The following is a 20626-nucleotide window of genomic DNA, read 5'->3' as shown; positions in this document are numbered from 1 at the left end:
GGGATTTACCCATTACTTTCTGCGTTTCGGATTGTCATAGAGTATCCATTTCTCATCGCCCGTAACGATTTTCCACAAAAAAGACTTTCGACGATACTTATTGAGAAGAGAAAGACACGCTGCTATTCATTGATTTTTGCTGGTTTCAGTGAGTTCATGCGGTTAGGCACCCATTTTCCTTCTTTCTGGAAATTTCCTATCTCATGTAGGCGTTTGGAAATCGTTTGCTGCGTTATTCCCAACTGATTTGCAAGCTCTTTTTGTGTTTGTGCTGAATTCTCAGCGAGCAGTTGTTCCAAATCATCAGTATCGCACTTCGGAGGGCCTCCAGGGCGCTGTTTGTCGATTAGACTGAAATTGCCGCTTTTAAACCGCTTAAATCAAAATGTGCACACATCGTACGATACAACACCTTCGCTGAGAAAGGAACGAATCGATTCGAACGCTCTTGCAGCATTTTTTCCTTGTTGGAATTCGTAAAGAATGCAGTGTCGGATATGCACCTTATCTGTTGCCATTTTCGAATACTGAACTGTACTGAACTGAATACTTTTGCAGGTTATGTTGGGCCTTTCGCCAAACTATATGTTCTTTTTAAGCTATATGTCAACTGTCAAGCTGATATTGCATAATCACAAAAGAGCGGGAAAATCTATTCAATTTAAAATTGATTTCATGACTGCTTAAAATAATTTGAGTTATTCATTTGTACACGTAATAGTTTTTGGTGCAGCCGCGCCAAGATTTTTTGTATTGAATATTTTTTATTGTATTGTTATAATAACTAATTTGTTATAATAACAAAATAACCATATAACTCAGTGTTATAATAAATAATGATAAATTTTACTTATAAAAATTTATGTTATGGACATTTTTTGTAGCTAGGTTTTTCTTGGATAATATTAGGTGTACAAATGAATAATCCAAATTATTTTAAGCAGTTATGAAATCAATTTTAAATTGAATAGATTTTCCCGCTCTTTTGTGATTATGCAATGTTGACATATAGCTATTAAAAAGAACATATAGTTTGGCGAAAGGCCCAACATAACCTTTGAAAGTATTCAGTTCAGTACAGTCGAAAATGGCAATAGATAAGGTGCATCTGACACTGCATTCTCTACGAATTCCAACAAGGAAAAAATGCTGCAAGAGCGTGCGAATCGATTTGTTCCTTTCTCTGCAAAGGTGTTGTATCGTACGATGTGTACGCATTTTGGTTTAAGCGGTTTAAAAGCGGCAATTTTAGTCTAATCGACAAACAACGCCCTAGAGATCCTCCGAAGTGCGATAATGATGATTTGGAACAACTGCTCGCTGAGAATTCGGCACAAACACAAAAAGAGCTTGCAGGACAGTTGGGAGTAACGCAGCAAATTTCCAAACGCCTACATGAGATGGGAAAGATCCAGAAAGAAGGAAAATGAGTTCCGCAAGAACTCACTGAAACCAACAAAAATCGACGAGTGGCAGCGTGTCTTTCTCTTCTCAATAAGCAGCGTCGAAAGTCTTTCTTGTGGAAAATCGTTACGGGCGATGAGAAATGGATACTTTATGACAATCCGAAACGCCGTAGAAAGTCATAGGTAAATCCCAGCGAATCATCAAAATCGGTCGCAAAACCCAATCGCTTCGGAAGGAAGCGGAGGTTCTTTTCTGCATTTGGTGGGATATCAAGGGAGTGTTTATTATGAGTTAGAACCGGGTGAAACAGTTACTGCGCGGACTGCTACCAACGTCAATTAATCTGCTTGAGTCAAGAATTGGAACGAAAACGCCCGTATACTAGCAAACTGGGAGAACGTCCAGTGAAATTGTTGCATGACAACGCCAGGTCACACATTGCTTCCAATATAAAAGACACCACAATGAGTCTTGGCTGGGACGTCTTGCAGTACTTGCGGCGTATTCACCAGACATTGCTCCATCCGATTATCACTTGTTCCGGTCGATGCAACACGCCTTGTCCGATATGCATTTCCAATCAGTGGATGAGATCCGAAAATGGCTTGACGACTTTATCGTGTCCAAAGACGTGTAACGAGGAGTTTTACCCCCGTTACTATCGTGTGACGGCGACCACCGATCGTCACACGATCGCGAGAAATCATCGCCAAGCGCCCGGCAACCCTATGCCGCGGCAACCCGCCAGACCGCCGGAAAAAACCGAATTCTGCGAAGCGGTCGGGGAAAATCGGTCCCCCCAGAAAGGGGTAATTCGCGAAAATCGCATGCGCGACTTTCCGGGAAATCGGGGGGAACTAATCCCCCAATTATCGGCCACCGATCGTCGAGAGGAATTTAGGGTATAAAACCCGCTCTCGACGAGAGATCGAGGCAGACCGTGAGAGACAGTCAGTCAGTCGGATTAGCTACCAAGGAGAGCTCCAGCGAGAATCGTGAAGAGAAGTCGACGAAGACAAAGGCATCCGCCGGTGAGTAAAGCTTCCAAGCACCGTACCGAATCACCGGGAAATTTTACAAAACCCGGCAGCCGAGCCTTGTCAATCGACCGGCATCGCGATTTTAGCGTGCTCATCCGTCTGTGTCGGCAGCAGTTAGCCACCGACACAGAATATTTCTAAGTATCTATTTCGGACCAAACGGCAGCAGTTCGCCGCCGTTCCGCGATTCATAAGTGTTCGTCCGTCTGTGTCGGCAGCGTTGGCCACCGACGTAGAATATTTCCGAAGCATCGGTTCGCGGAATTATCAGTGCTTGTCCGACTTTGTGACCGTGGTACGCTGCCCGGAATAAACCACCTCCCGCTTATCCAAAGAACAGCTGGCGTAAGTCGCCCTCAACAGGACTCGTGGCCGAGGACGTCGGCCCGCCAAGAGGCCGCGGAACATCCCCTCTGATCCCGCGGATAGGGGACCACCCTTGCGGCTAGGCAGGAATCACGGGCACCAAGGAACGGACATTGACGACGCCACACCGGGCCAGCGAGCCGCCCACATTCACTTATATATATATATATATTATATAGCATCGAACGTCTTTTAAATAAACGGGGCGCCTTGCGGGACGCACCCAACTTGTTAACACAGAAACGCTGAACACACATTTCTTCCGAGAAGCTACCTTGAATTAGCCCTTCACCCGAGTAACGCACCGACGCGGCGGCGGGCGAGGCGTCGCGGAAGCGGCGAGCCGGGCGCGACGGTGGGGCAACCGATCGCACCGAACCTCGCGGGCATTACCGTTACATGGCGATCCTGCCAGGATTCGGTCAGCTAGGGTGAAAGGAAAGGAAGAAGAAAAACAGCGAAGAGAATGCCGAAGGCGTGGATACAAGAGCTACGCAAGCCCGAGATCGCCCGAATTCTCGGAGAATACGGGCTCGAAGTAGAGGGGTCGATCGACGACCTGCGCCACCGACTGCGAAGGTTCGTGGACGCCCACCCCTCGATGTTCGAGGCCGGGCCACGAAGACGGGTCATCCCTGCCCCAATGTTGGCGGATGAAGAGTCCTCCCGAGGGGTCTCCGTCCTAGGGACAGATCTCCCCGTAAGGATCCCCACCGATGCGCAAGCAATGATGTGCGTCCACAAATGGGACTGCCGTTTTTCCGGGAAGGACCCGCTGGACTTCCTGGAGCGCGTGGGCGAGCTCCGGACATGTTATGGAGTCACGACCGCCCAGCTGTTGTGGTGCATTCCGGAACTCCTGCGCGGAGATCCGCTGCGCTGGTACCAAAACCACCGGGCCGCCTGGACAACATGGGAGGACTTCTGTGCCGCTTTCCGGAATCACTTCCTCCCGCCGAGATACCGAGCGCAACTGCGGCGAAAAATATTGGAGCGCCGCCAGCGCGCCGGGGAGGCATACTGTGTGTACGAGACCGCAATGCTCACGATGATGCGCCGTAGCGGGGATGACGATTACCTGGACAACGCCATACCGCTACTCTATGACAACCTAGATGTCGGCTACAAAATGTTCATAGACGCACACGAGATCCGAGATGTAGCCCACTTGGGACAACTAGCCCGCCAGTACGAGGATATCGTCCAGCAACGCGAGGAACAGGGGCGACCGGTACGAACCACCGGCCCCACGGTCGCTGCTCTCCTGTACGACCGTGAAACGTGTTGCTGGAAGTGCAAACAGCCGGGACATCATCGCCGAGCCTGCCGACAACCAGCCGTGAAATTCTGCTCACGCTGCGGCAAGGACGGCGTGTTAACCCGCCAATGTCATCCCACGGCGGCAAACGAGTCCGCGGCCGGGAATGGCGCCGCCACGACCCGGCCCTCCGTATAAAATATCAGCCAAGACCACACCTGACCATCCGGTACCAGCAACGCCCATTAAGGGCACTAATTGACTCTGGAGCCGAAACGTCCTTAATCGATATTCGATCGCTACGAGACGAAGATCTCCCACGAGGGGAAGCCGGCCGGATCACGCTGGCAGATGGGACCGGCAGTCCGACATACGGTCGGACTTGGCTCCACGTAGAGGTGGGACGGCAGAAGTACCGCCACCAATTTACCGTGATGGCCAACCTGACCGCGGAAGTCATCATCGGGGTTGACCTCTGGGCCCGGCTCCAGATTGCGCTGCCACCGCCCCCGAGGGACTTCCAGCGATTACAACCACCCCGAGTGGGGATCATAGAGGGGGGCCTGACGACCAGGACGGACGAAGAGAAAGCCAGATTCAACCAATTCCTGACGAGCGAACTGGCTCTCTTCGATAAAGTTTCCGGGCCGACCCCATCGATCCGCCACCAGATTCGGGTGTGCCCCGGCACGAGCCCCATCAAGCAGCGCTACCGACCACAGAACCCGGCTATGCAAGCCATCATTGATGAGGAGGTCACAAAGATAGAGGCGGAGGGAGTGATTGAGCCCTCGTCTAGTGCCTGGAGCTCCCCCGTCGTCCTCGTCCGGAAGAAGGACGGCGGATACCGCTTCTGTATAGACTTCCGGAAGGTGAACGAGGTAACCGAGCGAGACGCCTACCCGCTACCGCAGATAAGTGCGACTTTGGACCGACTACGCGGGGCCCGCTACCTATCCTCGTTAGACTTGAAGAACGGGTATTGGCAAGTTCCATTGACCAAGGACAGCAAGCCAATCATTGCGTTCACCGTGCCCGGCCGGGGTCTCCGCCAGTTCACCGTCCTCCCGTTCGGCCTGCACTCCGCGCCGGCAACCTTCCAGAGGTTAGTGGACACCGTGTTGGGCGCTGACCTGGAACCGCACGTATTAGTGTATCTCGATGATATTATTGTGTTAAGTACTACACTAGACGAACATATGAAACACTTACGAGAGGTATTCCGGCGGTTGCGGGAAGCTCGATTACGCCTCAACAGGGAGAAGTGCCACTTCTGTAGAAGCGAGCTGCGCTACCTCGGACACTTGGTGACGGCATACACACCGACCCGGCCAAGGTAATCGCCATTACCGCCTGGCCAGCTCCGAGGACGGTGAGGCAAGTCCGCCAGTTTTTAGGCCTCGCCTCCTGGTACCGGAGGTTCGTCAAGAATTTTTCCGCGATTGCGGCGCCACTGACGGAGTTGACAAAGAAAAAAGTGAGATGGAAATGGGGATCAAGGGAGGAAGAGGCCTTTGAACGACTGAAAAAGGCTCTTACCACGGCCCCAGTGCTCGCATGTCCAGATTTCCAGAAACCATTCTCATTGCAGACGGACGCCAATCAGCACGGCCTGGGAGCAGTGCTAACTCAGAACCTGGAGAAAGGCGAGCGCGTAATCGCCTATGCTAGCCGGACTCTCAACCAGGCGGAGAAAAACTATAGCGCTACCGAGCTAGAATGCCTGGCTATTGTGTGGGGCATTCGTCGATTGCGCGAGTATTTGGAGGGCTACACTTTCACCGTGGTGACCGACCATCAATCCTTGAAGTGGCTGCAGAAACTGGAAACTGCTGTAGTTCAAACTTCCACCGCCACCGGCCGGCTAGGGCGGTGGAAGTTTGAACTACAGCAGTACACCTTCAATGTAGCATACCGGAAAGGCTCGCAAAATCGCGTAGCAGACCCGCTGTCGCGCGACACCGCAGTCTGCGAAATCAGGGAAGCCACCGGATGCTCGTGGTACGAGCTGCTCAAAAAACAAGTCGCCGTTCGGCCCCACGATTTCCCCGATTACACCATTCGGGATGGGGTTCTGCATCGACACTTCCTCCACACGTTGGACTTCCGCGAAGTACCCGCTGAGAATCAGTGGAAAAAGTGTGTTCCGACCAACGATAGAAGGGAAGTATTGAAACGCTACCACGACAGTCCCGCTGCAGGCCACCTGGGAATCGCTAAAACGATTGCTCGACTCGCCGAGCAGTACTATTGGCCGGGGATGGCTCGAGACGCTGCTGGGTACGTCCGGAACTGGCCGTCTTCCGTTGCTTAGCCTATAAGGCTAGTCAACGGAAGACGGCCGGCCTCCTCCACGCCACCGCGTCACATCGGCCGTGGAAGCATGTCTCGATCGACCTGATCGGGCCGCTGCCCCGATCACGACGAGGATCCACCTGGCTGCTGACTATGCAGGATCGGTTTACGAAGTGGCTCGAAACTAAGCCCCTGCGACAGGCCACCACACCGTCGGTAATCAGCGGGATTAGTGATCTGGTGATTTACCGACACGGCTGTCCAGCCGTGATCACCACCGATAACGGAACGCAATTTACAGCGAAAGAATTTGAAACATTCTTAACAGAACATGGGATCCACCACCGCACGACACCAAGCTACACTCCCCAGTGCAATCTCGTCGAGCGCACGAATCGGACCATCAAAACGATGATCGTTCAGTTCGTCGATAAACAACACCGTCATTGGGATGAACAGCTCTCAGCCCTGCGTTTTGCGTATAATACCGCTCAACATTCCTCTACACAGTTCAGCCCGGCGTTTCTAAATCACGGGCGCGAGCTCGACCGACCGCATCCCGCCGACCGCAGTAGTACCAGGGCGGGGGCGAATCCGCAGGAAGTCGGAAAAATGTTGAAGGAAACGTACGAACTGGTGGAAGTGCATTTGGCACAAGCGTTTCAAAAACAGGAAACGCATTATAATCTGCGTCGACGAGCTTGGCGACCAGAAGTGGGAGACACGGTCTGGAAACGAGGACATCCGCTATCCGACAAAGCTAAAGCATTTAACGCGAAGCTAGCACCGAAATACAAGGGGCCGTTGATTGTAAAGAAAATTATTTCTCCAGTAATTGTAGATCTGAAAAATCCACGCGGAAAGTGGTATCGACACGTACACGTAAGGGATTTACGAACCGCTACAACAACAGACGAACCGTGTCAACAATAATCGAAGACAATACAGCATCAATATCAGAAGACCGGTAAGTATTACGCAAATAATGTATCAATAATGTATACATTAAGTATAACGGCCGATAAACGGGAGACCGCCACGCCAGCCGAACAGCCGCTACCGCCGCTACCATTCGGGCCTGCTCCACCGCCACCGGTAGGCATAAGTTTGCCCGACGGGACAACCGCGGAGATCCCATATTTCTCCGCAGTCGTCAAACGCCGTTACCGGCTCTACACTGCAGGGGCTCGATGGAACCTCTGGTTCCACCGGGAAGGCACCCTCCGCAGTGCACATCGCGTAGGGCAGGAATAAGCCCTAAGCTATTAAAAAGGGGGGGGGTAATGTAACGAGGAGTTTTACCCCCGTTACTATCGTGTGACGGCGACCACCGATCGTCACACGATCGCGAGAAATCATCGCCAAGCGCCCGGCAACCCTATGCCGCGGCAACCCGCCAGACCGCCGGAAAAAGCCGAATTCTGCAAAGCGGTCGGGGAAGATCGGTCCCCCCAGAAAAGGGTAATTCGCGAAAATCGCATGCGCGACTTTCCGGGAAATCGGAGGGAACTAATCCCCCGATTATCGGCCACCGATCGTCGAGAGGAATTTAGGGTATAAAACCCGCTCTCGACGAGAGATCGAGGCAGACCGTGAGAGACAGTCAGTCAGTCGGATTAGCTACCAAGGAGAGCTCCAGCGAGAATCGTGAAGAGAAGTCGACGAAGACAAAGGCATCCGCCGGTGAGTAAAGCTTCCAAGCACCGTACCGAATCACCGGGAAATTTTACAAGACCCGGCAACCGAGCCTTGTCAATCGACCGGCATCGCGAATTTACCGTGCTCATCCGTCTGTGTCGGCAGCAGTTAGCCACCAACACAGAATATTTCTAAGTATCTGTTTCGGACCAAACGGCAGCAGTTCGCCGCCGTTCCGCGATTCATAAGTGCTCGTCCGTCTGCGTCGGTAGCAATTAGCCACCGACGTAGATTAATTTCTAAATTCCTGTGCGCGAGGATAAGTGTTCGTCCGTCTGTGTCGGCAGCGTTGGCCACCGACGTAGAATATTTCCGAAGCATCGGTTCGCGGAATTATCAGTGCTTGTTCGACTTTGTGACCGTGGTACGCTGCCCGGAATAAACCACCTCCCGCTTATCCAAAGAACAGCTGGCGTAAGTCGCCCTCAACAGGACTCGTGGCCGAGGACGTCGGACCGCCAAGAGGCCGCGGTACATCCCCTCTGATCCCGCGGATAGGGGACCACCCTTGCGGCTAGGCAGGAATCACGGGCACCAAGGAACGGACATCGATGACGCCACACCGGGCCAGCGAGCCGCCCACATACACTTATATATATATATATATATATTATATAGCATCGAACGTCTTTTAAATAAACGGGGCGCCTTGTGGGACGCACCCAACTTGTTAACACAGAAACGCTGAACACACATTTCTTCCGAGAAGCTACCTTGAACCTTCACCCGAGTAACGCACCGACGTGGCGGCGAGCGAGGCGTCGCGGAAGCGGCGAGCCGGGCGCGACGGTGGGGCGACCGATCGCACCGAACCCCGCGGGCGTTACCGTTACAGACGTAACATTTTCCTGAGATGGAATTCATCAATTGCCTGAAAAATGGCTCAAAGTTATAGAAAGCAACGGCGAATACTTTGATTGAACAATTTAATTTACTTTCTTTTAAAATAAACTTGAATGTAGCTGAAAAAATTAGATTATTCACTTGTACACCTAATAATAACCTTTAAAAAGATATTTTTTTTAATATTGGACACTATTAATAAACGTGTTAAATTTTTATAACACGATATAATTTTTAATTGTTAAAACATATGTACATATATATCTTAAAAGAAAAATAATTTGATAAGTTTTACTTGTAAAAACTTATGTTATGTACATAATATATATCTTAAGACAGGAAATAATTTGAATTTGAGATTTCTAAATATATTAAGTATATAATAATCACATATATATATTAGGTTTCTCAGTTGGCGTTACTATTTTAATATCAGGTGTAGTAAAAAGAAATCCATTATTTTTGCATGAAATTGAAGGCTTTAATTACCATAGTTAGAATGATCCGATTTAGGTCAAATATGCGCCGTTTTGTTCGATAACTTGTTGCCATTTTGAAGGTAATTTCATTATGCCTCTCTCATAGAAGCCCTCGTCCCTATTGGCAAAAAATTGAGACAGTTGATTTTCACAAGCCTCTCTTGAAGCGAATTTTTCACCAGCAAAATTGTTCGCCATGGACAGGAACAGATGGTAATCACTTGGTGCCAGGTCCGGACTATAAGGTGGATGCATAAGAACCTCCCAACCAAGCTCACGAAGCTTCTGGCGAGTCATATCGATGTGTGTGGCCTGGCATTGTCCTGACGGAACATAATTCCTCTTCTATTGGCCAAAGCTGGCCGCTTCTGGGCGATTGCTTCCTTCAGACGATCCAATTGTTGACAGTACAGTTCAGAGTTAAGAGTTTTGCCGTAGGGGGGCAGCTCATAGTAGATAATTCCCTGCCAATCCCACCAAACACACAGTAAAACCTTCCTGGCCGTCAATCCTGGCTTGGCCACCGTTTCCGCCGGCTCACCGCGATTCGACCACGACCGTTTTCGCTTGACGTTGTCGTAAGTGATCCACTTTTCATCACCAGTGACCAACTGCTTCAGAAATGGGTCGATTTTGTTGCGATTCAGCAGCGATTCGCAGATGGAAATTCGGTCCATGAGGTTTTTTTTCGTTAACTCGTGTGGCACCCATACATCGAGCTTCTTTTTGTATCCAGCCTTATTCAAATGGTTCCAAACGGTTTTTCGTACAATCTTTAGCTCTTGGGCAATCGAAACAGTGCTTACATGACGGTCGGACTCGACAATGTCCATGATTTTATTGATATTTTCGACAATTTGCCTTCCAGTGCGTGGTGCATCTTTGACATCGAAATTACCGGAACGGAATCGACGAAACCAAAATTGCGCGTGATTGGCTGTTACAGTATCAGGACCATAAACACTATTCACATTTTCAGCCGCCTGGCTTGAGTTTTCGCCTTTATCGAAGAAAAACTGTAAAATATAGCGTATTTTCTCTTTGCTAGTGTCCATCTTTGACACGCGCTCAAACAAAACTGAGTCAACTAATCACAAAACTGTCAGAAAAGTTTTTTTAGTACGAAATCTCATCTTTCTAACGCCATCTAGTGGAACCCGATCGGACTTATACAACGCGAGATACAGATAACTAAAGCCATCTATTGAAAAAATAATGGATTTCTTTTTACTACACCTGATATATCACTTCTTTTGTACAGTAGAATAGTGTTGTAGGGTTTTATTATAGTTATAAGTTTTACTTGTAAAAACTTATGTTATGTACACATATATACCTTAAAAAAGAATAATTTAAATTTGAAATTTCTAAAAATAACACTATATGTGTTGCGCTTATATTTGGTACCTATTTTTTACCCTTTTGTTTAAAAAGATAAGTTTTATATAAGTTTTACTTGTAAAAACTTATGTATTATCTTTAGTATTACATAACATGTATTATGTACATGTATGTTAAAAAATTTAAAATAATAATACTTACATTTCTCTAATATTAAAATATCTAAAACTCATACAATAATAAAATATAAATCATTTCTTTACAAATACATCTAATGTAAAATACTCTTAAAATAGATATGTCAAAATAATATTAGAATGTATTGAATATTAATAATATAATATATTTGTTGAAATTAACTTGATTCTATCGACACATATTATATCTCTCACTCCTCTCTCACTCCTCTCTCTCTCTCTCTCTCTCTCTCTCTCTCACTCCTCTCTCTCTCTCTCTTTCTCTCTCTCTCTCTCTCTCTCTCTCTCTCTCTCTCTATCTATCTATCTATCTATCTATCTATCTATCTATCTATCTATCTATCTATCTATCTCTCTCTCTCTCGCTCTTTCTCGTTCTCTCTCGCACATGTTCTCCTATACTGCATTGTAGCATATCTCTCGCTTACTCGCTCGCATTTGCTGCTATCTGCTTCTTCAGCGCTCTCGTAGCGCCCTTGGTGTCAGAAAAGCAAGATGCACGCATATCCCCAGTACTGTGCGTCCGACATTTCTTACTTACTTTCTTACTGAATCGAAATTTTCCGTGATTCGGACTTTATCTTAAAATATCTCCACTTAGAGACAACGTACATAAAAATCACAACAATATTTTGCTTCCTATTTTTTAAGGCCGAATCGATTGGGACTAAAAAAACCTCGATCGGTTCAGCCATTGCTGAGATATGAATATCTCACCTCGTTTGAACTCGCAGTTTCGCGTTATATAGGCACGGTATGCCTCTTGATATATGATATTAATCATACTTACTTATTAATTTTCAAAATAATAATATACGTGTATATGTATGTTATTACGAATATGTAAACATATATATGAAGGGGCACAAATGCTGGAAAAAGCCAAGCGATTCTCAAATATTGTCGTAAACAACGCGGACAATATCTAAAAAATGATTATGTACGTATGTACGTAAATATATATATGTACGTATGTACATACATATATACATAGGTTAATATGGTAATAGGTTAATATGGTTAATATGGTTAATATGGTAATAGGTTAATATGGTTATAGTATAGATTAATAATAATGCAAAATATTATATACATATATACATGTACGTATATATATATCTTATTACATATGAATATGTAAATATATAACATACTCTGTGTACAAAAGAAATATATGTCTACGTTTGATAGGATGAAGCCAATCTTAATACTTCCATGTCGATTATGTTTCTGCAAATTAGTTTGCAAAATATAAGAATTCCTCATCATTAGTAATAAGCGGACTGCGAGAGGAATTCAGGCCTTATATCTTCTGCTTCGACTCGTTGACCTATAACATTCTTAATTATGGCCGTGAATATGACACGTCCGTCCTAAATCGCGCCGTACGGAATTATTCATTCGGGTACTCGGTGTGACACATGCGACGTATAACGCATTGGCAATCTCACTATGCGTGTCGCATCAGTATCCATATCGCAGACTCGCACAGCGACAGGAAACTCCGGCCCCGACAGCTTGCGGTCGTTGTTTAGGCAAACGACGAAAGCAGGTAGCCGACCACAACGGCGGGGAGGGTGATCGTATCGAGCCGGAGCGGCCGTCATGGCTCGAGGGTTTTATCTACAATCCTGGGGAAAACCCTGCACCCTTAAGGGCTCGGCCTCTATGTCCTGGAAACGAACGCAAAGAAGCTACCGGTGTAACCTGCTCGCACCACCGTGGACCGAGACTGCCAGCAGGTGGCAGGTTCACCGAGTATCGATTTCTTACGAATCTACCCGGGCTCGCCGAATCGCGGCCATACAGGGCGGTTCACGCGAGCGGCTTGGCAAATTTATGCGATTGCTATTCTAACGTATAGTGAGACGCTTATATTAAGGTAGATGCATCAAGATATACGATATCAGCTGAAGCACCGGCCAGAAGTTCTACAAGAACATTTTGCGTTAATGTACGCCATAGCGTAGGAGTGACTAACGTTAAACGAACGTGTGAAATTTCTTTGGTATTCTTCTAATCTTAACACATTGAACGTAAGTTATATATTAGATGAATATAAAAATTTTGATGGTTTCTCAAAGATATGATTGTTTTATGGCAGCACTTATAAATATGTTAATGTATAATATATTATTGAATAATATAAAAAATGGCGATTGGTAAAATAAATGAGGTTAAATCGTTCTTAATAAAATTATCTAGTCCAAGATTAAGTTGGGTTATGTAATTTACATATTTTTCTATCGCGAAATCCACCAAAACTTTTACATTTACCCAATAGCTAATGTTTTATTTAAACTTAGGGCAGTAAATAAATAAATATATATGTATAGGGTGTCCCATTGAAAACAGTCGGTTCGAATATTTTGAAAATTGAGCCCGATAGACAAAAATGTTTCAGATAAAGATTGTATGATTTCAAGGGAGACATAAAATATTTATATCGTTTTGTGTACAGTTGGTGCAATTTTTTAGATATTCACTGATCATTATTTTTCTCAAGTGGAAACCTGAATTTCTTATTATATCACCTTTTTCTACCAATTAATTTGAACAACTTTTGTTGGAAAAATTTCATGATCGGTCTCAGTTTTCAAGATATTTGGACCGACTTTTTACAATCGGACACCCTATATATATATATATATATACACACACACACAGAGTTCTTAAAAAGTCTTCGAATGATAAAATATCTCGAAAACAATCAGTTTAAAAAAAAAATGTTTCAGGGAAAAATTATAAGGTTTAAAATGATCTATTTACTGATCTTATCAGTTTGACCTTGGCTAGCGTCAACCAGGTCAGAGCGAAGTCACCTTGAACTTTTCAAATAGAACGCCTTAGTTTTTTTGACATATTCTTATGACGTATTCCAAAAGCTTTCCAAAACACTACAACAAAGTATCTTTTTGTTAAGTACATCCCGAGTTATGAAGCTTCAAAGTTACAGTACCGTCGGCATTAGCATTACCCAAGGTGCACCGCATGGAGGTTGCACGATCGGATTTACACCTCTTGTATGTGTGCGTGTGTGCAGATCACGTACGTACGCACGCATGCACACACACGCACACACACACACATGCGCGCGCGCACACACGCACGCACGCACGCACACACACACACACACACACACACACACACACACACACACACACACACACACACACACACACACATGCGCACGCACGCGCACGCACGCACGCACGCACGCACGCACGCACGCACGCACGCATACACACACACACACACACACATCCGCACGCCCACGCTCACGCACACACACGTACACGCACATGCACACGCACACGCACACGCACACGCACACGCACACGCACACGCACACGCACACACACGCACACACACAGGGTGTCCCAAAAGTAACGGACCACTCTAATAACTCTTCAGTATTGAAGTTTCAAGAAAAATGATCTGAATAAAAGTGGTAAGGATCTAAGTAAGCTATCTCATGATGACTTTGACTTTGACTTTGATCTCTATTTTCAAGGTCATTTGAAGGTCAACTTGCGTTTTTTAAGCGAGAACCCTTATTTTTTATTACACTATTTTTTTTACTAGTTAATTTGAATAACTTTTATCTAAAACAGCTTTTTATTTGTCTGACATTTTTTGAGATATTTGAGGAAAACTTGATAACTTTTTCAATATTTAACTTGCGATATCTTGCTAACTATTTGTCTGAAGAAAAAGTGGTGCTAGACTTCCTTGCTTTATTTAGTCTCAAGAATACATTGTTACAATAGCGCCCAGATTTTTGTTAATTTGATGATTTTGAAATTTCCAAAAGTCAGTAAATTAACAAAAGTCAAGACGTTATTGTAACAATAAATTCTTGAGACTAAATAAAGCAAGAAAGTCTAGTACCATTTTTTCTTCCGACAAATAGTTAGCGAGATATTGTATGTTAAATATTGAAAAAGTTATCAAGTTTTCCTCAAATATCTCAGAAAATATTAGACAAATAAAAAAATGTTTTAGACAAAAGTTTTCCAAATGAACTAGTAGAAAAAACAGTGTAATAAAGAATAAGGATTCCCATTTAAGAAACGCAAGTTGCTTGGCGGTAGGCAAGCGCGCGCGGCGAGAGGCAACGTAAGCGACAAGAGGCGATCGCGCGCGACGAGGAGCGAGCGAGCTTTTTCTTTATAGCTTTTTCCTTATAGCTCGCTCGCTCCTCGTCGTTCGCGCTCGCTCGCTCTTCGTCGCGCTCGCTCGCCTCTTGTCGCTTGCGTTCGCTCGCTCCTCGTCGTTCGCGCTCGCTCGTTCCTCGTCGCGCGTGATCGCCTCTTGTCGCTTACGTTGCCCTTCGCCGCGCGCGCTTGCCTACCGACACTCACTGACTCCGCCTGTATCAAATGTCTACGTGCTTACTGCGGCCGCCCTCCGCTCTCTACGCGCTCGTTGGCTCACATGTTTTAATTAATAACTCGATAACTATTGCCAATTTGACATTATGGTACATGACTTTTCTTCTCAGCTACACCCAATCTATCTCCAACTTTCATCTGCATGATCAGCTATTAAACACCCTGTATACAGGGTGGGTGATTATAAGTTGCCAACCCGAAGCGTGAAGGTAGATTGGGTTAAGACAAACATAAAAGTCCCATACTGTTTTGCGAGATTCGCAATAATTATCGAGTTATTAATGACAGAAATCTGAGGAGTGGTAGCGCGCCGGCATAGATGATTGGAGAAGCGTTGCAGCTGCTTAGGCCGCAGCGCGGCCCAGTTGATCCAGCAACTGTTGCCGGTGCGCGGCGAGGGGAAAGACAATGCGCTGCTATTCGTTGTTTTATCTCGCCGGACCTACGTCTCGCCGCACGCCACCAACAGTTGCTGGGTCGAATGGGCCGCGCTGTGGCCTGAGTAGCTGCAACGCTTCTCCAATCATCTATGTCGGCGCGCTCCCATTCCTCAGATTTCTGTCATTAATAATTCGATAATTATTACGAATTTCGCAAAACGGTATGGGAATTTTATGTTTGTCTTAACCCAATCTACCTTCATATTTCGGGTTGGCAACTTATAATCGCCCACTCTGTATATATAGGGTGAGGAAAAAGTCACAGACCGGTAAAATATCTCGAAAACCAAGCGTTTAAGAAAAAAAATATTTCGAACTAAAGTTGTATGATTTCAAGGGAGACATAAAGCAACTATATCATTTTGTTTACAAATGGCACCATTTTCGAGATATTTACTGCATTACTTTTTTTAAATGGAAACCCCAATTTTTTTATTACACCATCTTTTTCAACCAATTAATTTAAACAACTTTTGTCTGAAATATTTTTTATTTACCTAATATTTTTTAGATATTTAAGGAAAACTTGATAACTTTCTTAATATTTAACTTGCGATATCTCACTATTTGTCGAAAAAAAAGTGGTACTAGACATTTTTGCTTTATTTATTCTCAAGAATATATTGTTACAATAGCGCCCTGACTTTTGTTAATTTGATGATTTTGAAATTTCCAAAAATCAGTAAGTTACTAAAAGTCAGGCCGCTCTTGTAACAACAAATTCTTGAAATTAAATAGAACAAAAACGTCTAATACCATTTTTTCTTTTGTTAAATAGTTAGCGAGATATCGCAAGTTAAATATTGAAAAAGTTGTCAAGTTTTCCTTAAACATCTCAAAAAATGTTAGGCAAGTAAAAAAATGTTTCAGACAAAAGTTGTCTAAATTAATTATTAAAAAAGGACGGTGTAATAAAAAATTGGGGTTTCCACTTAAGAAAAGTAATGATCAGTGAATATCTCGAAAATAATGTCATTTGTAAACAAAATGATATAGGTGCTTTATGTCTCCCTTGAAATCATACAACTTTTTCTCGAAACATTTTTTTCTGAAACGCTTGGTTTTCGAGATATTTTACCGATCCGGGATTCTTTCCTCACCCTGTATATATAATTTATATACATATATATATATAGTTTATATATCAAGTTACTTGAATGTAATGGGATTAAGCAACAATGAAAATTTTGAGAGGCTTGATGAAAAAAGAATAACGAAGCATAAGTAATAACAGAAGTTTAAATGTTTGTACATTATATTAAAATGTTTACCAATGTATCGACATAATAGTAATATAGTAAATGCAGTAATATAGTAAACACTTAAACACGATAATGAGGCGATTGTTATTAGGAAGATAACTTAATATTAACATTAAACATGTGAACGTACGTTGTTATGTACATTGTTTGGAATACAAACAGTAGAAACATCCGTTTATTCACGAGGTTGGTGCGACATGGGTATATCACTAGCTATATAGCCCTTTTATCTCCCTGGAGATTATCTCCCTGGAGGACCATTACAATGAGGAGAGAAGTAATCTCGGACCAGACTAATCCTGTTTCGAAATTTCCGCAGAATGTTGTTGAACATTGATGAATTAATTGACAGACACATTCTGCAAACTAATACTCAATATACCACAACATACTATAATCAATTATTGTCTAAACTTCGATGTTATAGAATTAATATAGATGAAACACATATATTTTCTAAGTGAGACGTCTTAACAATATTTTACGAATGTTATATAGTTTATTATAAAAAATAAATTATGCATTTCTCAGTTTCAATAATTCACCAAATCAAATCTCGATCGAGAATAATTTGTCGAATCAAAATTTACAATCTGCAAGTTTTAGCAATTACTAATTAGTATTATTAATAGTACTCTTTATCCTGTAAGTTCTATCTTGGACTTGTATCAATGCATTCTTTTCACTCCTACCTAATCTGATGTTGTACCAAATCTAAACTTAAATCTCTATTGGTGTTTCTGGGTACGTAACTATTTGTTCGTACAACTCTTTCATTTTTAATCGTTTTAGAACTTCCAAACTTATTTTTATTACCATGAAATGATAGTAAACAAACAAAGAAAAATCTATCGTTCTATTATGTTCACTTATAACATTGCATACTAAAATTAAAAAAAACATTAAATGCAAATAGCCCAGACAGAACAAAAAATCATAATACCATCAAAATGACGTCAAAGTAATGAGAAAATCTTATTTTTTCATTATAATTCGTTCATTTTCTCGTCATTTTGATATCATTTTGATATCATCATGATTTTCTGTTCGGCCAGAACTGTCTAGGTAGTTAAATATTAAATAGATCAAGATCTTCATTTTCTAAAACTATTTACAACACAGAATCAAAAGTTGTTCTAAGAACTAAACAAAATTCTTGTTTATTATTCCAACGCGCTTTCCTGTTCTAATACATTGAGCTAATTGTGTACGCCTTTTCCAACATATTAAATTTAAATATAAAATCGATTAACGTTAAAGCATATAGATTTATTTGTCATAAAATTCAATTTTTATTAACTCATTCTCACAAATTAACTTCATTTATCCTTTCATTAATTTGTTTTTCACGAATTATTAAATTATTTAATTGAAATATATTGTAGATCATGTTCGCCCTCTGTCGCCAATCTGCTATCAGATTCTATCAGCAAATTGTCGACAAAACATAAGCCGAATGTGGACACAAACGTCTATGAATTGTTGACAGATCCTGATCGAATTTATTATCAATCTGCCAGTAAATTGCTAACAGATTACTTATTGAATACATATAAAAATCACATACAGTATTTTTACAGTAGTTTAGGAAATAGTTTTCGAGAAAATGGTTCTATGTTTCTTTGAATAACTTTAAGCAAGTGCTCTCTATACAGATATTTTTAACAAACATTTTCCTCATGCTTCTAAAAATTATTTTATTGAATATCAAAATTAAAGTGAGATTCTAATATAATAACGCTCCAGTACACTTTGCTAGAAACATACGCTATTAAACATAAAATTTGAAAACAAATGGATTGGATGCGACGAACCTGCTTTGTAATCAAGACCATTAGATCTAACTCTATTATATTTCCTTTTGAAGTTATATAAAACATAAAATAATGGCTATTGCACTGTATTGAGAAGTAATTCCTTGTGCTGCCAGTTCACCAGATTTAATATCTCTATACTTTCTCTAGAAGACTTCTAAAGAAAATGCCTACGTATATCAAGATGTACAATTATGCTAGAAAATATGTAAAAACGCAGTAGAAATATTGCTATTACAATATTAACAGGAATACATTGTTAAATGTTCACTAATATTTTATTCAACATATTCCATAGTATATTGGAAATGACCATCTTTTTGAGCACTTGATAAAATAATTGCAAATAAATCGAAAATTAGCTTGATTTAATAATTTAAATTCGGTTTTCCACGCACGCACGTACGCATGCACACACGCACGCACGCATGCACGCACGCACGCACATTTATAGAAAGTATCTCAAGATGGTCAAGGGGTTTCCTTTTATGACTTATGCCGCTTTCTGATGAAACATACAGGGTGTCCGGTAATTAGCTGCAAACTCGAAGGTAGGTTGGGTTAAGCTGAAAAGTAAAATACAATTTTGCAAGAATCGCAATAATTATTGAGTTGTTAATGACAGAAATCTGAGGAATGGGCACGCGTCGTGATGATTGGAAAAGCATGCAGCCGCTCGGGCCACAGCGCGGCCCAGTCGATACAAAAATTGTTGCCGGTACGCGCCAAGGAGAAGACAACGCATCACGTGTGTGAAGCTGACCCCGCATTTTTCATATTTTGTATTTTTTCGAATTGTGCTGCATTGTGCTACGTTTGTGCCGTATTGTGCCGCAACTCTGTAACTCAAATCATACTCAAGAAAATTAAGAAGAACTAAATTTTTGGTAGCCGCGCACTTTTCGAATTTTGAGTTTTTCTTTATTGTACCATATTGTACTATGTTTGCTGATTTGCTACACACGCAAGACCGATAACTTCAATACTATTTAAGAAAAAAAATAAAAACGAAAATTTGTTCCCAACTTTTATCCGAATGAACCCAATTTTTATTTGTAAATTCCTAGTAATTTGTGCCGCGTTTTGCTGTTTGAAGAAACTGAATATCTCCTTTTGTTCAGTAGAAAAAAATATTAAAGTTAAAATACATATTAACAAATAACTTTCTACAATGCATTTATCGCAAGTCTGTAAGTTGTGCTGAATTGTGCTAATCGAGTACAATAAGAAATCACTTAGAGATGTATCAAAAACTACTCAGATTGCAAAAAAAATTTGCAAAAATTGATGACGCAAAAAAATTTTTCATATTTTCAAAATTTCGGAAGTTGTACCGGACTGTGCTAGTCAAACCTAACAACTTTTTCTAATTGCAAAATGTCCTCAGATTGCTAGTTTTCGCAGTACGAGCGTTTAAAAAAGTAATTTTTAGGAATAATTTTAGGAATAATTTTCAGATCACTATAGATTTTGAACCGTGATAGATATTCGAATTCTGCAAGTTGTACTGAATTGTGATAGTCGAGTACAACAAGAAACGACTGAGACAAATTCCGAAAATTCCACAGCTTGCAAAAAATTGGCGAAAAGTAGTGGGCCAATAAGTTTTTTTACATTTTCGTAATTTTGAAAGTTGTGCCGGGTTGTGCTAATCAAGCCCAACAATTTTTCCTAACGACAAAATTACATCAGACCATCGTAGTCCATAGTACAGCCAAAAAGCATCTTAATTTTGCCGCTCTGATCTGTTGCTTCCTTTAGATGCTCGTACTGCGAAAACCAGCCATCTGAG

General features: G+C 42.8%; 1 protein-coding gene across 1 annotated transcript; it reads left to right on the top strand.

Annotated features, from left to right (window-relative positions):
* Positions 1 to 4505: 4505 nt before the first annotated feature.
* On the top strand, positions 4506 to 18995 carry LOC105186048 (transposon Ty3-I Gag-Pol polyprotein). Its single transcript, XM_025307374.1, has 5 exons — positions 4506 to 5288; positions 5663 to 6260; positions 6317 to 7176; positions 7280 to 7333; positions 18951 to 18995. The coding sequence occupies exons 1-5, from the start codon at positions 4506 to 4508 to the stop codon at positions 18993 to 18995; spliced, it is 2340 nt and encodes a 779-aa protein (XP_025163159.1).
* Positions 18996 to 20626: the final 1631 nt, after the last annotated feature.

The sequence above is a fragment of the Harpegnathos saltator genome, unplaced genomic scaffold, assembly GCF_003227715.2.
Source record: "Harpegnathos saltator strain DR-91 unplaced genomic scaffold, Hsal_v8.6 scaffold846, whole genome shotgun sequence".
Taxonomy (NCBI): Eukaryota; Metazoa; Arthropoda; class Insecta; order Hymenoptera; family Formicidae; genus Harpegnathos; species Harpegnathos saltator.
This window is presented reverse-complemented; position numbering and strand designations above follow the sequence as displayed.